At 42.0% G+C, this 19,594-nt stretch overlaps 1 protein-coding gene across 3 annotated transcripts in view; it reads left to right on the forward strand.

Moving 5' to 3' along the window:
• Window positions 1-10,433, forward strand: part of slc7a11 (solute carrier family 7 member 11) — a 44,813-nt gene extending 34,380 nt beyond the window's left edge. For 2 of the 3 annotated variants that reach the window (XM_086085172.1, XM_086085173.1), the window contains exons 10-12: window positions 116-265; window positions 6,803-6,980; window positions 8,192-10,433. In XM_086085172.1, the coding sequence (XP_085941298.1) occupies window positions 116-265; window positions 6,803-6,980; window positions 8,192-8,247 (384 nt within the window). In that variant the 3' untranslated portion in view covers window positions 8,248-10,433. The remainder of the gene's footprint in view (window positions 1-115; window positions 266-6,802; window positions 6,981-8,191) is intronic. The other variant, XR_015095984.1, reaches the window with a different exon arrangement.
• Window positions 10,434-19,594: the final 9,161 nt, after the last annotated feature.

A 19,594-nucleotide genomic window follows, 5' to 3' on the forward strand; every position in this document is an offset into this window, starting at 1 on the left:
TGGAGAGACGGATGGAGAGATGGAAGTGGTGGGCACTTTCGTCTCTCCGACTATTACAATTGAATGTTGTATATTGTAAAAGAGTCATACAATGCTTTAAAAATTCTGTGTGCAGTATCCATTGACCATTCTTGAGCTGTTTCTGGGAGACATCGAGAGCCTGCTAAACTTCATGAGCTTTCTGCGGTGGTTATCAATTGGTGTGGTAGTACTTGGTTTAATCTACCTTCGATACACCCGGCCTGACATCCCACGCCCCTTTAAGGTCAGTATTGACACACTTTTTGCTTTTCAGTGTATTTTTGTTGAAAAGAATCCTCAAGGCTTCCAAATGTGATAAAGAATCAGCTCATCGTGTTCCCAGGTTGTTGCATTCCTGGGAAACCGTAAATGTTTTACAGGCCTCTGTTCCTTTGTTTTAATTTACTTTGAAGTTTTAAAAAAAATATTCACAGACCGAGCTAAGAGTACAGATCACTCACTTCCTAGTTAAATTGTGTGGCAGCTGTGGCTCAGGAGGTAGAACCAGTCAACCAGTAACCAGCAGGTCCGCTGATCGATTCCCGCTTCCCCCAAGTCATGTAGTCAAGTTCCCGCACAAGACACTCACACACACTGCCTCCAGTGCCACTCACACTGGTGCTACCTTTAACACTGACGCTCCGAAGCACGCTTTGAACTCGATAGGCGGCTTGTAGTGAAGCAGTGGGCCGGAGCTTCAGTTGACGTCACTGACCGAGTCACCTGACTGCTTTGGTTTGATAGGCGGGGCTTTGAAACTTTGGCATGAAACTCAGTGCATTTAAACTGGCTGAAACACCTCAGAGGCATCATGTCTGTGTTCTTCACATATTGTACATTACAAATAGCTGTCGCTTGTTTGACATCTGGAGTTTTGAACATTTTGACTGATGGAGCCATCCAGGAAGCGTTCTCAAGTGTGGGAGCATTTCTATTTCGTGCCACCAAATAAGGTGAAATACGCTCACGTTCCGTGTTCATCGTCTGATTCAACAGAGCTTTTAATGCTACATGCTCGTGCAAAGTTATGATGTTTGTTGATATTATGCATAATCTTTGCAGTGCTACAGAAACCAATTAAATCCCACTTGTTAAATTAATAGGACAACTAAATCAGATACCGCACTGACAGTGGTGACGTCATCCAATCACGTTCTATTCATGGTGGTCTAAGGCTGGGGAAGTTGTTTCCAAAAAAAACCAGAAATCGACTGTGCCTTTCTGTGCAGAAAATGTTGTTCCTCAAGCATTCAGTGCACTAAGCAGTGCACAATGTCAACTATAAACACTCAGTATACACCAAGCACAATCTCAAAGAAAATATGAATGACAATCAAAATTTCAAAGTCATTTTATTTAAAGTGTTGCTTCAGCCACTCCTGATCTTCCATTTTTTCAACAGTAGTGGACTGAGAACACATCCTTGTCTAGTCCCTCTGCAAAGCTTAAACTGAGTAGATAATGTGTGGTTTGTAAGAATTCTGGCAGCATGATTTTTATACAGTAGTCTTATCCATGAAATACAATCTTGACCCAATTGAAGTTTTTGAAAGACGGCAAAAATGTATGGTCATTCCACTTGATCAAAAGCCTTTTCGGCATCTAAACTGAGTATTACCAAGTCGTTCTGTAACTTGGGAGAATAAATATCATTACACAAACGCCGAAGGTTGCTAGCGGAGTGTCTGCCCTGTACAAAGCCAGTCTGGTCAGAGTGCACCAGTTTATTCATCACTTAACTCAGGCAACTCGCCAATATTTTTGCCAAAATTTTCTGCTCTGAGTTTAATAAGGAGATAGGTCTTTAAGAAGCCACTTCCTCCAAATCTTTGCCCTTTTTAGGAAGTACGGTGATAACTGCTTCGTTAAGTGTTGGTGGCAGAGACTTCTCGCTGTACGCGTAATTATATAATTTAAGCAAGTATGGAACAAGTTAAATTTTCAGATATTTATAAAACTAATTTCCCTGCCCATCTTCGCCCGGGGCTTTTCCCAGTTTTCAGCAAGCCAATAGATTTAGCAATTTCCTCATTTGTTATCTTGGCATTAAGGGTCTCACGATCCACCTCATCCAGCACAGGCAGATTATAGCTGTCTAGAAAATTCAGCATGTGCATTTGAAGTATAAAGAGATTCATAAAATTGCCTGCATTTGTTATTTATGTCTTTGTATGAGGTAAGGAGATTCCCACTTGCAGATCAAATCTTATGAATAGTTTTATCATTTTCCAACTTCTTCAACTGTCTCGCTAATAATTTGTGTGGCTTGTCCCCAAATTCAAAGTGTTTTTGTCTGACATATGTAAATGCTCTACTAATATTGCTGGAGAGTATCTCATTAAGTTTATACTTCAATGCACATAAAGTATGATACTTGTCTTTAGTAGGTAACCTTGCATTGTCATCATCTAAGTCCCGTATCTGCTTTTCTAGTTGTATTTGCTTTGCCTTTTTCAATTTGTTCTGTGAAGCTTGAAATTATATTATACATCCTCTAATGTGTAGGCTTCATATGATTCCCACAATACAGCCGGTGATGTCTCAGTGGTGTCATTTATATCAAAGAATAAAGCAATCAGAGAGTTTATATATTGTTGAAATTTAGCATGATCCAATAACTGTGTATCAAACCTCCAACGTCTGTGTGTTCTATCCAAATTAGATACAGTAAGAGAACATGTGACAGGACAATGATCAGATATAATAATGTTATGATAAGTAACATTACTCACATATGGAAACATTCTTCTATCCACCAAAAGATAATTGATCCTATAATAAACATTATGCACAGAGGAATGAAAAGAGTACTCCCTCCCTGATGGATTCAAAGTCCGCCATACATCACAGATTGTCATATTTTCCAAGTATGTTTTAACAAAACTACTGCCCCTACCTAATGTAAGTTTCTTTGGGAAGGACTTGTCTAAGTATAGGTCTAACACTAAATGAAAGTCCCCTCCAAATACCAAATTAGCGTTAGGTATAACTGGAATAAATGTAAATACCTTTCTGTTGAAGTCTGGATCATCAAAATTTGGCCCATAAATATTCAGGAATATAATCGGAGTGGAATGCATCTCTCCCGTAACCACGTTTACGTTTACCTGCCGTTCTTATCTGCCAACGTGGACAGATGTCTGAAGGGCACTCCTCTTAAGTATTGCTACTCCTGGCTTTTGCAGAAATTATTGAATGGTATACTTGGCTTACCCATTTTATTTTTCTCTAAAAGAGCTCAGTATTGTTCATTCGGTAATGTCATCATCATTGCTCTTTTTTTTTTTTTGTATGTGGGTGAGTATGTGTATGTGCATGTGTGTGTGCGTGCGTGCGTGTGTGTATTCGTTAGTTCACCAAAAACCTATTAAAAATAAATCCCATACCGTTCACCTAAACCGAACACCGCCGTCAGGAGACCCGAGGAAGGACCAAAGAAAACAAAGGAAGGTGAAATCCAGCACCGACCAGACACCACCCACCGGGCCACCAACCAGAATTCTTCACCAACCCCAGAAACATCTAAATTCCAACAAATCCAAAAAATCAGGGAGACCTCAAGAGACCAAAGGAGACTGAGGAAAGGAAGGAAGGACAAACGAAGCAGAGTGAGATCCACAGACACCAGCCTCCACCGATTCAATGACCTGAGGAAGAAGCAGATTGCGTCTGAGTTTAGATAGATGCTGGTGTGGTGGATCTGGCATGCATGAAAATCTCCACCAAAGACGGGAGCTGTCGACCCCTGCCAGGACAGAGCAAGCGCAACACCTCAGGGCCCCCCAGGCCGCGGCAGCGCCAAAGGACGACCCCCGGGCCCCGCCAGGGGCACTGCAGGCCCGCCAGGCACCCCCCCCCCCCCCCACAGTTGTGTGGTGCATTAAAATTGGAGGGGAGTTGTAGGGCGAAGACGGTGGCTTACCCATTTACATCCAAGCCTATTATGAGAATCATTATTCAAATGAGTCTCTTGCAAAAAGACAACATCCGCTTTGCGCGACTTTAGATGTGATAGTACCTTGCCTCTTTTGACAGGCTCGTTTACCCCTTTAACAAACCATGTATAAAGGGTCACATGTTTTGGTTGTAGGTTTATCTCCACCATCTTTTCTCAGATAATATGTTTTAATCATATACAAATTTGCTTCAAAAATACCAATTAAAAAACTGACATTTTTTATCAATGGTCTAAGCTCCTCATAAATCACATTTTAATGGAAAAAAATCTCTGCTTCGAATAAAAACCAAATATCAAAATTTATACAAACATGGTCTATGTACATAGAATCTTTCAATCTAAATCTGGTAACTTGATATCTGCCTGTTCGCGAGAGCCACCACATCGCTTATATTGCTGTTTCTGTATTTGGCATTTAACTAATGGTTGTGTCTTTACGGTCAGGAACCCCGTTGCTGCCAGCAGCAGGGGCGGGAGGGGGTCGTGGGGTGCCTGGTGGGCCTGCCGTGGCCCGTTCTGTTGCGTTGGGCTTCGGGCGCGGGCCGTGTTGGGGTGGGGGGGCTCCGGGCTCCTGGGTTTGCTCTCCGGCATGTATAAAGGGTCACATGCATCTTCATATTCCCTTTTGCACTGTTTTGTTTGTATCTATGTTAATGCGGGGGGCTCCGGACTCCTGGGGACCGGGGGTTTTGCCCTGGCGCTGCCGCGGCCTGGGGGGGTTGTCTTGCCCAGTCCTGGCCGGGGTCGACGGCTCCCTTCTTTGGTGGTGATGTCATACTCGATCCCCACGGACATTTAGTGATAGCGTACCACACAATTAGGATGAAAACTTGAGGAAAAAAACAGAACACAGTCCAAACCCTTGCTCAGACCCCAAGAAAACTAAAAAAACGAAGAATTTATTCGAGCGCATGCACACCATGTACAAGCTTGTCACAAAGGCTGCAGTTACGCTTTGGACCAGAAAAAAAAGGTGACAAACTCCACAAAGCACCTTAAAAAAACTCAAAACACTGAAGGAAAGAAAAAGACCTGAAACACGAGTACAAGAAATAAATATACCATATATGAACAGCCATGACCCTTGCATTTGGTACCGATATATTAAGTCACCATAGAAATAAAAGCTACTGCTTCTCCCTTGGAATTGGAGGTGTTAATGCGGGCATATACATTAAAATCATATTCTGTGTGGGGGAAAAGTAAAGCTGCTGCAGCGAAGAAAGAATAAGCAACTTATGCACGAGTGAATCCAGAAGTTTAAATTTAGAATTAAATTTAAGTTTCAGCACATAAGAATACAGTATACTGTATATAGGAGGGTTGCAATGCCCACGTGATTCAGGCGGCGCGCGAAATTCAATTGGAGGTCAGAAAGTAGGGAACACCCATTAAAAATGATGGAAAGCAACTATGCAAAACCGTTGAGTGAGCCTGGACGTAGCCAATACGCTCTAAAAATAGTAAAATATGTCGGATATGATCCTTACACTCTGAGCAAAAGAGATTTTTCCGAACTCGTGTCGGATTTGCCTGGTGTAAAGGCAATATTAGTATTGACATCACTAATGACCTCGTCCTCCAGACATCATACTACACCGCTAGCCAAATGAAGGCGTATAAAAGCCTGGAGGCTTACAACTATTTTGAGTGCGGTTGGGTCAGCAAACTCAGATTTAAAAAAAGCACTGAATGACTGCCGTCTTGTTTTTGCTCGGGTGAGTAAATGTGATTCCGAATCATTCTTATTTCAACTCAAATGTACACAAACGTACCACTGGCGTCAGGCTACAAGCTAGCTGGCTAACTGTTACGACTGGTCTTAAATGACTTAAACGGTCAAAAAGAGACTCATCAGTCATGTATCTACGTTCTGTAATTATGTAAACGTCTTGTGAATGAACCAATGCTTAAGTATAAGTAGATATTTCCATCAGTATGTTGTGGCCTTCCTGGAAGGACTTCAATTTAAGAACCACTCGTCGTGATAGCTAACGTAGCTAGCATTGCTAAAAACAAAGACACAGCCACCTTGCATGGACACACAAGCTGTAGAACAAACTCCACATAGTAATATCACGGTTAGCTATGTTTCCAGTAATATCACACTGGCCTGTTGAGAGTTTTATTAAGCTATGTAGTAGTTTCATTACTGTAGCCTTACCTTTCACGAAGTGATCACTGCATATACAAGCGTTGTTCGACTCCTTTCTACTTAAATGTCCTACTTTCATGATATAATATCACAGTAGCGTGGAGTTTTTCCATTTTCCATAAATTTCACCTAAAAGTCAAATATCCCTAACTTTTTGTGAGTAGAAAACAAACATATACCGTTTGCCCATAGTTAACTGTGGAAGGGCTTAAATAGCTTGATATGGGTCCTTTAACACAGATGGATGATAACAAGACACAGCTGGATATGACGTGAAAGAGGATGACAGCTGTTTGGAATAAACATGAGTAAGTATACAGGGCAGATGTAGGAGGATCATAACGCAACACTCGTGCAAAGCAGTTTTATCAGGAAATCCAAAGAAGGAAATAAAACAATTCAACTCAAAATATGGCATTCCTATGATGGCCTGAAAATAATAATAATAAAAAAGACAAGACAGGCTTTAAAGTCAGCATGACGAGATTTAAAGTCGGCAGGAAATTAAAATGTCATCTTGCCGACTTTAAAGCTCATCTTGTTTGTTTTTTCTTGCTAAGTGTGTTTAAAACACCGTTGTATAATACTCCGGCAAACATCTGCAACCTGATTATGAATTGTGTTTGTAGACATATAAACCTATTTATTCACTGTTGTTTTCTGCCCAGGTACCGATTATCATCCCAGTGGTGTTCAGCCTTACTTGTTTCTTTATGGTCTTCCTCTCGCTGTACTCAGACCCACTCAACACAGGCATTGGATTTGCCATTTCCCTGACGGGGATCCCAGCCTACTACATCTTTGTACAGTTCAACCGCAGGCCCAAGTGGGTGCAAAATGCTTTAGGTAAGTCTCAAACAGCGGTTATTGGAAAATGGATCGTTAAATGAATATGCATTAACATACATGTTCCATGATATAATCTATAGTTATTGATTTTATATCCAAAATTCAGTTTTCAGTACTTTATATTTTGTGCATTGTTCCATTGTGACCTAAATACCAATATCAGAAGCTTTTGCAATCACAGCCCCACAACTACAGATATTAAAAGAATGTTGATATCAAAGGTTGAAAAAAGGATTAGGGTTGAAAAGAGGATTAGGGCCAGTGAAGAGAGTAAAAAAAGAAGTTGCCAGGATTCTGACTTTATTCTCACAATTCTGACTTTAACTCATTCAAACCCAAAAACGTATAAATATGTTTTTAATAATTTGTCCTGCACTCCCCAAAACATATTTATACGTTAATTTTTTTTATGCTAGAGCATACAGATGGCTTTGATACAGCTTCTGACATGAAGAGGTAGTTTAAAGAAATGGTAGGTATTACAAAAATCGGCCAGCACGTGGCAGGAGAGTATAAGAGATCAACCAGGGCCATGCAATAACAAGCTTTTTCCCAGTGTTTTCAACAGGTTTGTGAATAATGATGAAATTTAGCTATAGTCTAATGCTAATTGCTGCAAAACTGAAACAGATACAAATATACTGATGAAAGAAGAGACTCTAATCTTTCTTTTGGTAGGTTCCATGTTTTAGCCTTGAAAATCAGTCAAAATCCAGTGAAACAGACCGGAGCGAAGTGGGTTTCTTCAGTGAAAAATGGATGTGAGTGAATGAGTTTAAGTGAGAATTCTGTTTTTGAAAAGTGAGAATTCTGACTTTAATCTCAGTATTCTGACTTTAAAGTGAGAATACTCACTTTATTCTCAGAATTATAACTTTAAAGTCAGAATTCTGACTTCAAAGTCATGATGGAGCTTCACTTCTTGACTCTGCCCTTGTTCCTCGCCTTGCCCAAAGAGCTGCCAGTCCCATGGTCCCACTATAAATCTTTTAAATCGTTTAAGACCACAATATAATATGTCATGGTCCAGGTCCCTTTAATTTTAATAAGATAAAAGACTGAATTTTGAATATTGTTTGGTTTGTGAAAAGCGATTAACATCAACATTAATGCATTAAGTTACTCTTGTACACTTACCCTCTCTCTCTCTCTCTCTCTCTCTCTCTCTCTCTCTCTCCCCGCCCCGCCCCTTACCCCCCTGTGTGTAGATTCTATTAACAGCAGTTTACAGATTCTTCTGGAAGTGGTCCCTGCAGAGCACTAATGGCAATCACATCCTAAGTTAGGTCTTTGGACTCATTACTTATTACAGCTCCCTTTACCAGTCAAACAGTAGTAAGTTCAAACCAGTGCCTTGAACAACAAGGATTCAAACTTGAATTTGTCAATGCTGCTTATGTGTTTTACTTCAGTAATAACCTGTAGACTTTTTTTTTTCAATAACCCTTACTAAACAACATTGCTTTATGTCGTAGTAAACACAGATCTACAGTATATTGTACTGAGTAATAATGTGCATTGAAACAATAAAATCTAATCTTGTCTTTTTTTCTGTGAAGCTTTTTTTGATAGTTGTTTTTTTTACTGTATTTTTGTGGTCTGACTTTCACTGCACTAAGGCACACAATATGTGAATTATGTTTTCATGTTTTGAAATCATTTGAGTCATTATATCAGCACACAGTATTGGGCAATGATAGTAGCTGTCCTGAGACTGCTTGAATTTTGTATATGTTGAACAAACGTTGCATTTATTAAAGTTAAAAAAACTAAAGCTTGCTCATGCTAATTACCAAGACTTGGAAAAATCCCAACTGACTGTGGGTGAGAGGCAGGGTAAAACTGGTTTGCAGTGTTGTACCTGAACAATTTAAATTAATCAAAGTTCCTTTTATGAACGAGCCTTTATATGGTGGCGGATAAGTAACTTATTTGGCAACCAAAGCAACGCAGCCTCACATAGCCGCATGCAAAATGTAGAGCATGTTGGCTGCTTGTAGGGGAAAGAGCCCATGGCGGTTCCCTCACTGGGGAGCTGGTTGAAGTGGCTGGGGAGTAGAAAGTCTGGGCTTCCCTGCTAAATCTGCTGCCCCCGCAACCTGACTCCAGATAGGCGGTAGATGATGGATGAATGGATATAGCCAGAGGCAATAGCCAGATTGATAATTGTGATTCACTCAAGGGAGTTCTCCCCAATATCAATCTGGGACTGCTCCACGGTGATTTGCTCAGGAAAGGCGGTACATTCTGTACAATACTTTGAGCTGATTGGATGATGCGGCATCTTGTGCACATTTACCTAACTTTCGTTTTGACCAATCACGGCAATGTATGAAAATGTCGCCTTCGTTCTCGTCATAGGCACATCCAAAAAGTTATTGTTATTGTGCAAGAACAAAATTAATTGCAGCGTCCATTTGTCCAAGTTAGGCTTGTTTGTTTCCCCTGGTGTCGGCGCTTCCTGGTCCCCCAAACACAAGACCGCTTTTTGATTGGTCTGTACAAACAGTGTACGGATCGGTTAAAATCAGCAGGCTCAGTACAAGATGTATTCTCACATGCTAGTGCTAGCGCATCTTTTTAAAAAGGCAGCAAACGGAACAAAACTGAGTTCAGTTGAAGTAACAATGTAAACAGTGAGTTCAGTTGTACTTGAAGTATATAACAATGTACTCACGTTGCTTTTAATCAATCCTAATCCACAAATCAGTCATAGTCCTCATGATCTTCTGTATCAGAAACAAACAACTGGGCAACTTCGCCATCAAACACTCCGTCTCATTGTCAGAGTGAATCTTGTTGTCGTGTCCTCAAAAATTATGCCGGTTTTTGCGTTCGCCCAAGCATTCACGATCCAATGACAAATTGTGGCATAACTTGCACGGTGCTGCCTCCTAGTCTTGGTAAAGCTGTGTTCGCCAGCCTCCCGGAATGATAGCAAGCTCTGCATTTACCTAACTTTATTTTTCACAGCAGCTGAAAGTGCGCATTTGAGTCACGGAGATAAGGAAGGAAAGGGGATGCGTGGGAAAAAAACAATCTGGTGTCTTTAGTATGTTGTGTGATCTGTTTAGCTACATTGTGTAGACTTGCTCTACTTCAAAGTGACTTTTGCAATGTCTGTTGCTGTAAGTGCACGTTGTCTAATAAAGCATTTGAAAAAGAAAGGAAAAAAAGGAAACAATATACTACTGTATGTAGTAGTTTAGCCCAGACACCCCTTTGCATTTGGAATGTTCCATCTCTCTCACTCCCTGCTTGAGCAGACCGCTCTGTTTTGGAGGGAGCTGTCAATCAAACAATTATCTTGTAAGTGGCTCGTTAAGCTCGGAAACAAGCAAAATAGAAAAAAAGAAGACACATGCATGCTTTAGCGCCATGGTATTGTTGGAAATCATTTCTCTGATTTCTGCGTGTTCAAATAAATTCAAAGTTGAAATCTGTGAACAAGTTTGCCAGCTTTATTTCAGATTCTGAAAGCCACTTGGAGCTACTGCTCAATCATGCAGCTCACCCACAAATGTGTTCTTCTCAAAGTTCATGCATGCATATATACACAAGTGTACCCCCACCCCCTGTCATTGGAAAAAAAGTACCATTTGGTCTATCAGAACATGTGACATTTCCTGTCAAAACAAGTCTACACACCCCCTCTCCTTATCTCAGGACATGGAGCAAACACTTCCTCTGTACCAGAAACCCCCCTAACACCCCAGATAGAGCATAGCCCCCCAAGGGATGAAAGAGAGACTTTGATCTTGTTTTGTCAGCAAAGAGAAATACAATCAGGCCATCTCCCATTGAGTTCTTTCAGTCCTTAACAGATGTGAGGTAAATTATTGGCTTCCTAGATAAACAATTGAACTCTGTAGCAGCTTCGCACCAGAGATTCCCGCATATCTGCCCTGTAGATTCCGACACCCCTTATTCAGATTAAGTCAGACACCTCACTCCCTTAGGGGGAAAGAAAACAGACCACAGTCTAACTACCATATGGGTAACAGTTGTATTTATCTAACTAAAATCAAAAACACTTTGAAGAATATATATTGAAACAGAAAAACAATGTTAATAATCCAACAGTATATATTTGAACACAACAAATCACGATTGGCAGAGCGAACACGTGGTGGTGGGGGGTGGGGCAGGGGGAGAGGAGGGGCTGGAGAACTTCACCAAGTTCACTCTTCCGTGCTCTCATGTCTGTCCTCAGTCAGGTCCGCCTTTCTTGTATATAAGCAAGTGTGCCGTAAGTCCTCTCACAGTCAGTCAGATTTTCACACACAAGGCGCACCTCACTATTAGCCGCACCGTTGATTTTGAGAACATTTAAAACTTTAAAGTGCGCCTTATAGTCGTGAAAATACAGTATTCTAATTGAAAGTTTAATATGGTGCGCAACTTATTTTTTATGTGCATTTTTATTTTCCCATTAGCTTTGTGTAATTTGTAGGACTATATTGTTAATAATTAGTTGCAAGTTAGATTAAAAGGGTAAAATTTAGATGTTTAAATTTTAGACCACGATTAGGCCACTTCCTGTTTTCCACTAGTATAGCAAAGCAGTAGTCCGATGCAGCTCGCAGAACGCTCGACCTCACGCAAGTTGCAGATACTAAAGTAAAGCTAATATGGTCAAATAAGTACCCCTCTGTTTGTTCACTAGCAGGACAAAGTGGTATGTATATGTTTTATTTGTATTTTATGTTTTTCTATATTTGTGAAGCTAAGTTTATTTAATTGTAGATCATTTGTTTGTCTCACCAGTTCTACGGTGTGTCTGTGGTGTAAAAAGCTAAGCAAGTCCACAGTAAACATCAGTGCAAAGAACTTTTGTCTCCGTCTGTGAACAAACCGGCATAGTAATGCTTGCTACATTTTGGCCATTAGCGTTAGTGTTACAAATTAAAATGTATATTTACCGTAAAGGTAAAGCCGTGTAACTACCAGCATGATTCCATTTGGTGGGGGAAGACGGACCTCTCGGTTTTAGCGACTGTGTACTGCACATGTAAAAGGCAGGTGACGGCTCTCAGCGAGTGAGGACGCCGCCGGTGTACCTCCCTCGAGCCGTGCACTAATTGCGGCGGGAAACCGGGGACATCGCCATCCTCCAACCGGCGCGGAGGCTGTCATACTTTTCATAAAACTGTATTTTGTTTGGCTTGGCGCTGTAAAAATCTCGCTCTCTTCCAAACCAGGAAATGTATTTTTAGCATGTGAACAACAGTGCGAGTGGGTGACGTCAGTACGCTGGGAAGCAATAAGGCTTTTTGTAAAGCATCTTGTGTCGTCAGTTTTTATTATATGGTATTCAATGTATTAGGAATAGGGGGCACTTATCGCTGTGATGTAAAAAATAGTTACGTGTAACAGAACTGTCCCTACTGGAACTGGGTTAAAAGTAATTTTTGCGTGTGGTCATAAATATTTACTAGCCAATTTGGCTGGTAATGCAAGAGGCATTTGCGTCTGTCTGTTCTCTTTTCATAAACGGACTATCTAATTATTCTCCCCATATTTGAAAAGCCGTTATCGTTATTGTATGTGAAATGCGTTGCGTTACAATTTATTTATTATTTTCAAGACTCTAAATAAGTTTACAAGACGTGCAGTCGTGTGCAATTGTAATGTTATTAATCATAGTCCAATTGAATGTTGTGTGAAGGACAGGCAATAGTTCTTTTTTAAAAAAATTTAACCATTCTGTAGGAAACCCATCACCTCCCGACATCTTGTTTGTTTTTAAGCGACCGATCGCCATCCGTATCCCCTTATTAGTAATTTGACTTGTTAAGCGCTTATTTAGCTCAATTCTAATGGAGAGTAAATTTAAACTGTCTAAAAAGGTTTTAATTTTGTCCTGGTCTGTGGCTTGCGGCTGCGCATAATGTTTTCGATAGTAATCTCTAAAGATTTTTCCTATTTCCTTTGGCTCGTGTTTCATTTGATTTGTATTAGGGTAGAGAGAGTATTACGTTTCCCTACCTGTCAAAATTTGATCGATGACATTTTCTAGTTAGATTAAGGGGGAATATTCTAATTAGATTAAGGAGGCATTTCCTAATTAGATTAAGAAGGGATATTCCTAATTAGATTAAGGAGGAATTTCCTAATTAGATTAAGGAGGAATTTCCTAATTAGATTAAGGGGGAATTTCCTTATTAGATTAAGGGGGAATTTACTAATTAGATTAAGGGGGAATTTACTAATTAGATTAAGGGGGAATTTCCTTATTAGATTAAGGAGGGGGGTTTCCTAATCAAGATTTATGACCCTACATGAATACCTTATTGTCATGATGATTGATGACGTGCACATGGTGTTGATACCTGTTTTTTGCAGATATCATGCGGATGTGGGTTCAAAAGTTAACAATGTCTGGTCAACTTCCAGATCCGGTGCACACCCCCTAGATCGAGTGAATAATAATGAGGTTGAATCATGTGATCGGAGGGAGTGGCTTGGTATGGGGCTAAAAATGCTGGGGAAAAGTTCTAGTCAGTTCCATCTTGGTGAGGGGAAAAACATGCGCAAACACAACACAAAGATTGTATTTTAGAAACCGTAGAACAAGAAGTATAAGGTAAGACAAAGATGCGATAAGATGGTTTGTATTATAGAATTTGAAAAACTAATATCAAGTCATACATTACACATGAAAAATATTATAAGCGTTTTTTTTTTACATTTGTTTAGACACTAAAATGACAATTTCCACACAATTACAGATGTTTACACTCAAAGAGCACGCACCTGTCAAGAGTTGCACACTAATAGGCACAGACTGAGCCTCACACTTTTTGCAAAGCATTAAACACAAAAATCTACACACATCTTCATACCTTCAGACACAGATAAGGCGGTTACTTCCTTGTCATTACAAAGCCCCAGCTTGCCAACGACTACACTAATACACACATTGGATAAGCACTGCCGTGGAAGCATACGTGCTTAACTGAAAATACTTCATGCAGTTGTTTTTATTTGCTCTACACTTAACAGTAGTAAGAATTATTTGTGCTAACTTTTATTGTTGAGTGTTATGCTACTGTAGGTAAGCATGGTAAGAATAAACATTTTCAGTCTGCAGCATCAAAACAGTGTTGTGCAGTGAATTTGTAGAATTTGTGTACATTGTATACCTCAAAATTAATCATGAAGAACGTTTTTATAATTTAACCATTATTTAACCTGAAATGTCCCATTGGGATTACAGTAAAATCCCGTTTTTGGTACGTTTCAGTTGCAACATAATTTTAAACACAATTTAAAATTACATAAAAAACTCCCCTTACTGATACAAAGTGTAAGCTAAGTTGGTGGGGGTACTATGACTGTGGGGGAGAGCACATCGTGTCATTAGGAGAGTTAATTCACAAAGATCTGCATGGCTCGATTGTAGTCCTGTGTGTAAGACAAAGTGCTGTGCAATGTGTGCACTTTTGCATGAGAGCTAAACAGTGTAAGATTAAACCATAACTATAATGTCGGTTTGAAAGAAGACACGTCTTAAAACACTTGTTTTAAAAAAACATCTAGACAGATATTCTATTTATATCAGTTTTATGCAGAAATCGGTCTTGTTCGAAAATCCTGTCTTACATTTTGGATTTGAAAAGGGGTGACTAGTGAAAACTAATTAAGCTTACCTATAGCCGTAACGGTGCGTGGTTTTGAGTCCGTCACATACATGTGCAGCAGCAAGGGCAGATGGTTGTACACTTTTCTGAGGCTTGCTGGAGACACTAGGACTCTGTCTCGAGTTTATGAGTATGTGTTTCAATGACCATCATTGTTGGGGGCTGGTGGACAGTAGCGGTGGGTTGGTTAGACGTTTGACAGCGTGCTTTCCTTGGGATATTACAGTTCTTCTCAAATGCTAAAACACAAATGCCAATCCTCTGAACCAAATGACCAGTTGTCTTAACACATTTAATAAATGTAACTCTCATTTGCCAATACCATAAACACCTTTCAAATGAAGACAATTCACAAAACACAATGCTCCGTAAATGTAAACACGTTTTGTCTTGCTAAAACACAAGTTGCAAAAGAACTCTACTCACATTCTCAAATGGAAGCTCATGTGATGCAAAATCCTTGCCACAGTCAGCAATATTTGAACACAACTGCCGTCATTCATTGCACACAACTCAAAATTTGAAAACACTTGTTTCTAATGATGTGATGTGATATAAATTAGAGTTCGGAGTGCACAGTTTGCTGGAGATTCCAAACAAACACAATGGATAGATGTAGGGAGCCAGAGGAAGAGGAATTCGAGTCAGAGGTAGGAGAGGAACTGGCCATGGAGGAAGACTAGAAGATCCAGGCGGGAGAGCAATACAACCTTGCACCATCATTACGGACGAGATGTGAGCAACAGTCATTGACCATGTCAGTGTACATGTCATGACAATGGCTGAAGTGATGACTTCCACAGAACAAACCAAATCAGAGAGTGGATCACCACCAACAGAAACCAGTTTCTAAACATGTCTGCCACCCTACTCCCCTTTCCTGAATCCTATAGAGGAGTTCTTCTTCTTGGAAATGGAAGGTTTATGACAGACACCAGAGAGAGCCTCCTGAGGTCAATGGAGCTGGCCTTTCTTTCTTCCTCTACCTAAATTCACTTCAATTGCACCCCCACTGGACGACCTTCTCATACCAACCTCTAGAATTTGACGTGGTCTTCCATATGCACCCCTCGCCTCCTTTGTTACAAGCTCTTCTTATTTCTTATTCTCAATATGAAATACCTATATACCACTCACACTCAATATGCAGAAGATAACAAATAGTAATCTGGAATGTTCTGGGTATTCGTAATCAGGAAAAAACGAACTATTTTTTTTAACCATCTTATTACAGTTTTTCTCAATTGTTAAATACAATTTCTTGAAACCTGCACCCACTTTCTCAAAACAAATGCAAACATTTTCACCAAACCCCTGACTTTGCACTTCAAAACCTATTATCCTCTGTTCAAATCCAAACATTGTGTTCAGATCATACACACAGCAAGTAAAAATATATTCACCACAAGAGCATTTGTTAGACACTACATACAATAATTTCAGACACAGCATCCAGGGCATGTAGTCAACAGAAAGGTTTATTTTACATGCATAGAACAAACACGATCAATTCAAAATCAAAATCGTCACTTTAAACAAAAAACATGCATTACTGTAAGCAAAACATAATCTGTGATATCAGCACACAAAAACATTCATTTAGCAAGTCAGAGTCAAAATGATACGCCTATCAGCACATCTATAACAAAAAACTACAATACGTAAATTAAAGGCCCATTACAGTAGGCCTACTGCACAAGTCACTAATACTCATTCTGCATCATGTCTTCGTGCTGGGTCTGGCCAGAGGACTTCATCCACGCCACAGGTAATATTCACCCTTGCCAGGCAACGAGGGAAAAAATGCTCTGGTGTGCCGAACCCAGCCTTGAAATGACTCCACAGGTACTGCAGATCATCACAGGCCTGTTCCATTGCCTCCAATAAATTTGCCCTGGTTTAAGGCTCAATTTCAGGTTGTTGTGTTTGAAAGATGACAACTGTTGCAGTTGTGCTCATATTCTGCTGCCAGTGTTTAAAAATTTGCAACACACGTGTATCACTATGTCAAAATTGTTTAGGAAAAATGTGAAATGTGTTTAAGGTTTATCAAAAAAGAGTGGCTAAGTTTTGAGAATTGAGTGTAAGGTTTGGCTGAAAAAGAGTTTCATTTGAGAAATTAGTCTCGGAAATTGAGAATTAGGTTCAGAAAATGGGGTTTAGTATTTTAGCAACTGAGAAAAACCAAGTTAAAGGTGACATGTTTCATACAAGAAACTCATAACAAATCAGAACAACACTAACAATAGTAAAGAATACAATCAAATATTGTCAGCAACTTATAATAGTAAGAAAAGAGGTGTCTCAATATTAGCAAAAATATTTTACTCAGCTGCAATTCATCTGTCATTGATCCAGAAGGTAGATTTATTATTATGGGCCTGCTGAGCGGAGCAAGCAGGCACATATTACTATCCTAGGAAAATGGGTTTATCTTTTTTATTTATTATATCATCTTCCACGGATTTTTCTGCAAAAAATGCGGCCCGTACCGTAGATCGCACCCGGGACAAATGAGGTATCAAACGATGCGGCTCGATCTGACTGCGCTATTATTTTTCTAGGAATTCCAAATTACCATGGCGACGCTATTCCCAAAGAAAGTCCCATAGGAATGAATGGGAAACCGAGAGTGATCACATCAAATCAAGCACCTTTTTCCAAGACACGCTGAGCGCGCATACGATAACCGACCGATATGAATTTTAGCTCATTTTGTTGCAATTTTTCTCATCTTTAGCTCAGTGTCGTTCCGTTCCGTCTTCAATTCCGCTTATCCGGGGTCGGGTCGCGGGGGCAGCAGCTTTAGCAGGGAAGCCCAGACTTCCCTCTCCCTAGTCACTTCAGCCAGCTCCTCCGATGGGATCCCAAGGCGTTCCCAGGCTAGCCGTGAGACGTAGTCTCTCCAGTGTGTCCTGGGTCGTCCCCGGGGCCTCCTGCCGGTAGGACATGCCCGGAACACCTCCCCAGGGAGGCGCCCAGGAGGCATCCGAACCAGATGCCCCAGCCACCTCAACTGGTTCCTCTCAACGTGGAGGAGTAGCGGCTCGACGCTGAGTCCCTCCCGAATGACCGAGCTTCTCACTCTATCTCTAAGGGAGAGCCCGGCTACCCTGCAAAGGAAACTCATTTCGGCCGCTTGTATCCGGGATCTCGTTCTTTCGGTCACGACCCACAGCTCGTGACCATAGGTGAGGACAGGAACGTAGATCGACCGGTAAATCGAGAGCTTTGCCTTTCGGCTCAGCTCCTTCTTCACCACAACGGACCGATACAGCGTCCGCATCACTGCAGACGCTGCACCGATCCGTCTGTCGATCTCCCGCTCTAACCTACCCTCACTCGTGAACAAGACCCCAAGATACTTGAACTCCTCCACTTGGGGCAGGACCTCATCCCCGACCCGCAGAGAGCACTCCACCCTTTTCCGACTGAGGACCATGGTCTCGGATTTGGAGGTGCTGATCCTCATCCCAACCGCTTCACACTCGGCTGCAAACTGCTCCAGTGAGAGCTGGAGATCACGGCTTGAAGAAGCCAGCAGCACCACATCATCTGCAAAAAGCAGAGATGCAATGTTGAGGCCACCAAACCGGACCCCCTCGACATTCCGGCTGCGCCTAGAAATTCTGTCCATAAAAATTACGAACAGAATCGGTGACAAAGGGCAACCTTGGCGGAGTCCGACCCTCACAGGAAACGAATTAGACTTACTGCCGGCAATGCGGACCAAACTCTGACATCGGTCGTACAGGGAACGAATAGCCTGTATCAGGGGGCCCGGTACCCCATACTCCCGAAGCACCCCCCACAGGACTCCCCGAGGGACACGGTCAAACGCCTTCTCCAAGTCCACAAAACACATGTGGACTGGTTGGGCGAACTCCCACGCACCCTCAAGGATCCTGCTGAGGGTGTAGAGCTGGTCCACTGTTCCACGGCCGGGACGAAAACCACACTGCTCCTCCTGAATCCGAGATTCAACTTCCCGACGGATCCTCCTCTGCAGCACCCCCGAATAGACCTTACCTGGGAGGCTGAGGAGTGTGATCCCTCTAAAGTTGGAACACACCCTCCGGTCCCCCTTCTTAAAAAGAGGAACCACCACCCCGGTCTGCCAATCCAGAGGCACTGTCCCTGATGTTCACGCGATGTTGTAGAGACGTGTCAACCACGACAGCCCCACTACATCCAGAGCCTTTAGGAACTCCGGGCGAACCTCATTAACCCCCGAGGCCCTGCCACCGAGAAGCTTTCCAACCACTTCAGTGACTTCGACCCCAGAGATAGGGGGGCCCACCTCAGAGTCCCCAGACCCTGCTTCCTCAAAGGAAGGCGTGTTGGTGGAATTGAGGAGGTCTTCGAAGTATTCTCCCCACCGATTCACGACGTCCCAAGTCGAGGTCAACAGCACCCCATCTCCACTATACACAGTGTTAATGGCGCACTGCTTTCCCCTCCTGAGACGCCGGATGGTGGACCAGAATTTCCTCGAAGCCGTCCGGAAGTCGTTCTCCATGGCCTCACCGAACTCCTCCCATGTCCGAGTTTTTGCCTCAGCGACCACACCGAAGCCGCATTCCGCTTGGCCAGCCGGTACCTGTCAGCAGCCTCCGGAGTCCCACAGGCCAAAAAGGCCCAATAGGACTCCTTCTTCAGCTTGAAGGCATCCCTTACCGCTGGTGTCCACCAGCGGGTTCGAGGATTGCCGCCCCGACAGGCACCAACCACCTTACGGCCACAGCTCCGATCGGCCGCTTCAACAATGGAAGCACGGAACATGGTCCATTCGGACTCAACGTCCCCCCGCCTCCCCCGGGACAACGGAGAAGCTCTGCCGGAGGTGGGCGTTGAAACTCTTTCTGACGGGATTCTGCCAGACGTTCCCAGCAGACCCTCACAATACGTTTGGGCCTGCCTGGTCGGACCAGCATCTTATCCCGCCATCGGAGCCAACACACCACCAGG

The sequence above is a fragment of the Leptonotus elevatus genome, chromosome 9 (assembly GCF_054856555.1).
Source record: "Leptonotus elevatus isolate MCC_2025b chromosome 9, RoL_Lele_1.0, whole genome shotgun sequence".
Lineage (NCBI taxonomy): Eukaryota > Metazoa > Chordata > Actinopteri > Syngnathiformes > Syngnathidae > Leptonotus > Leptonotus elevatus.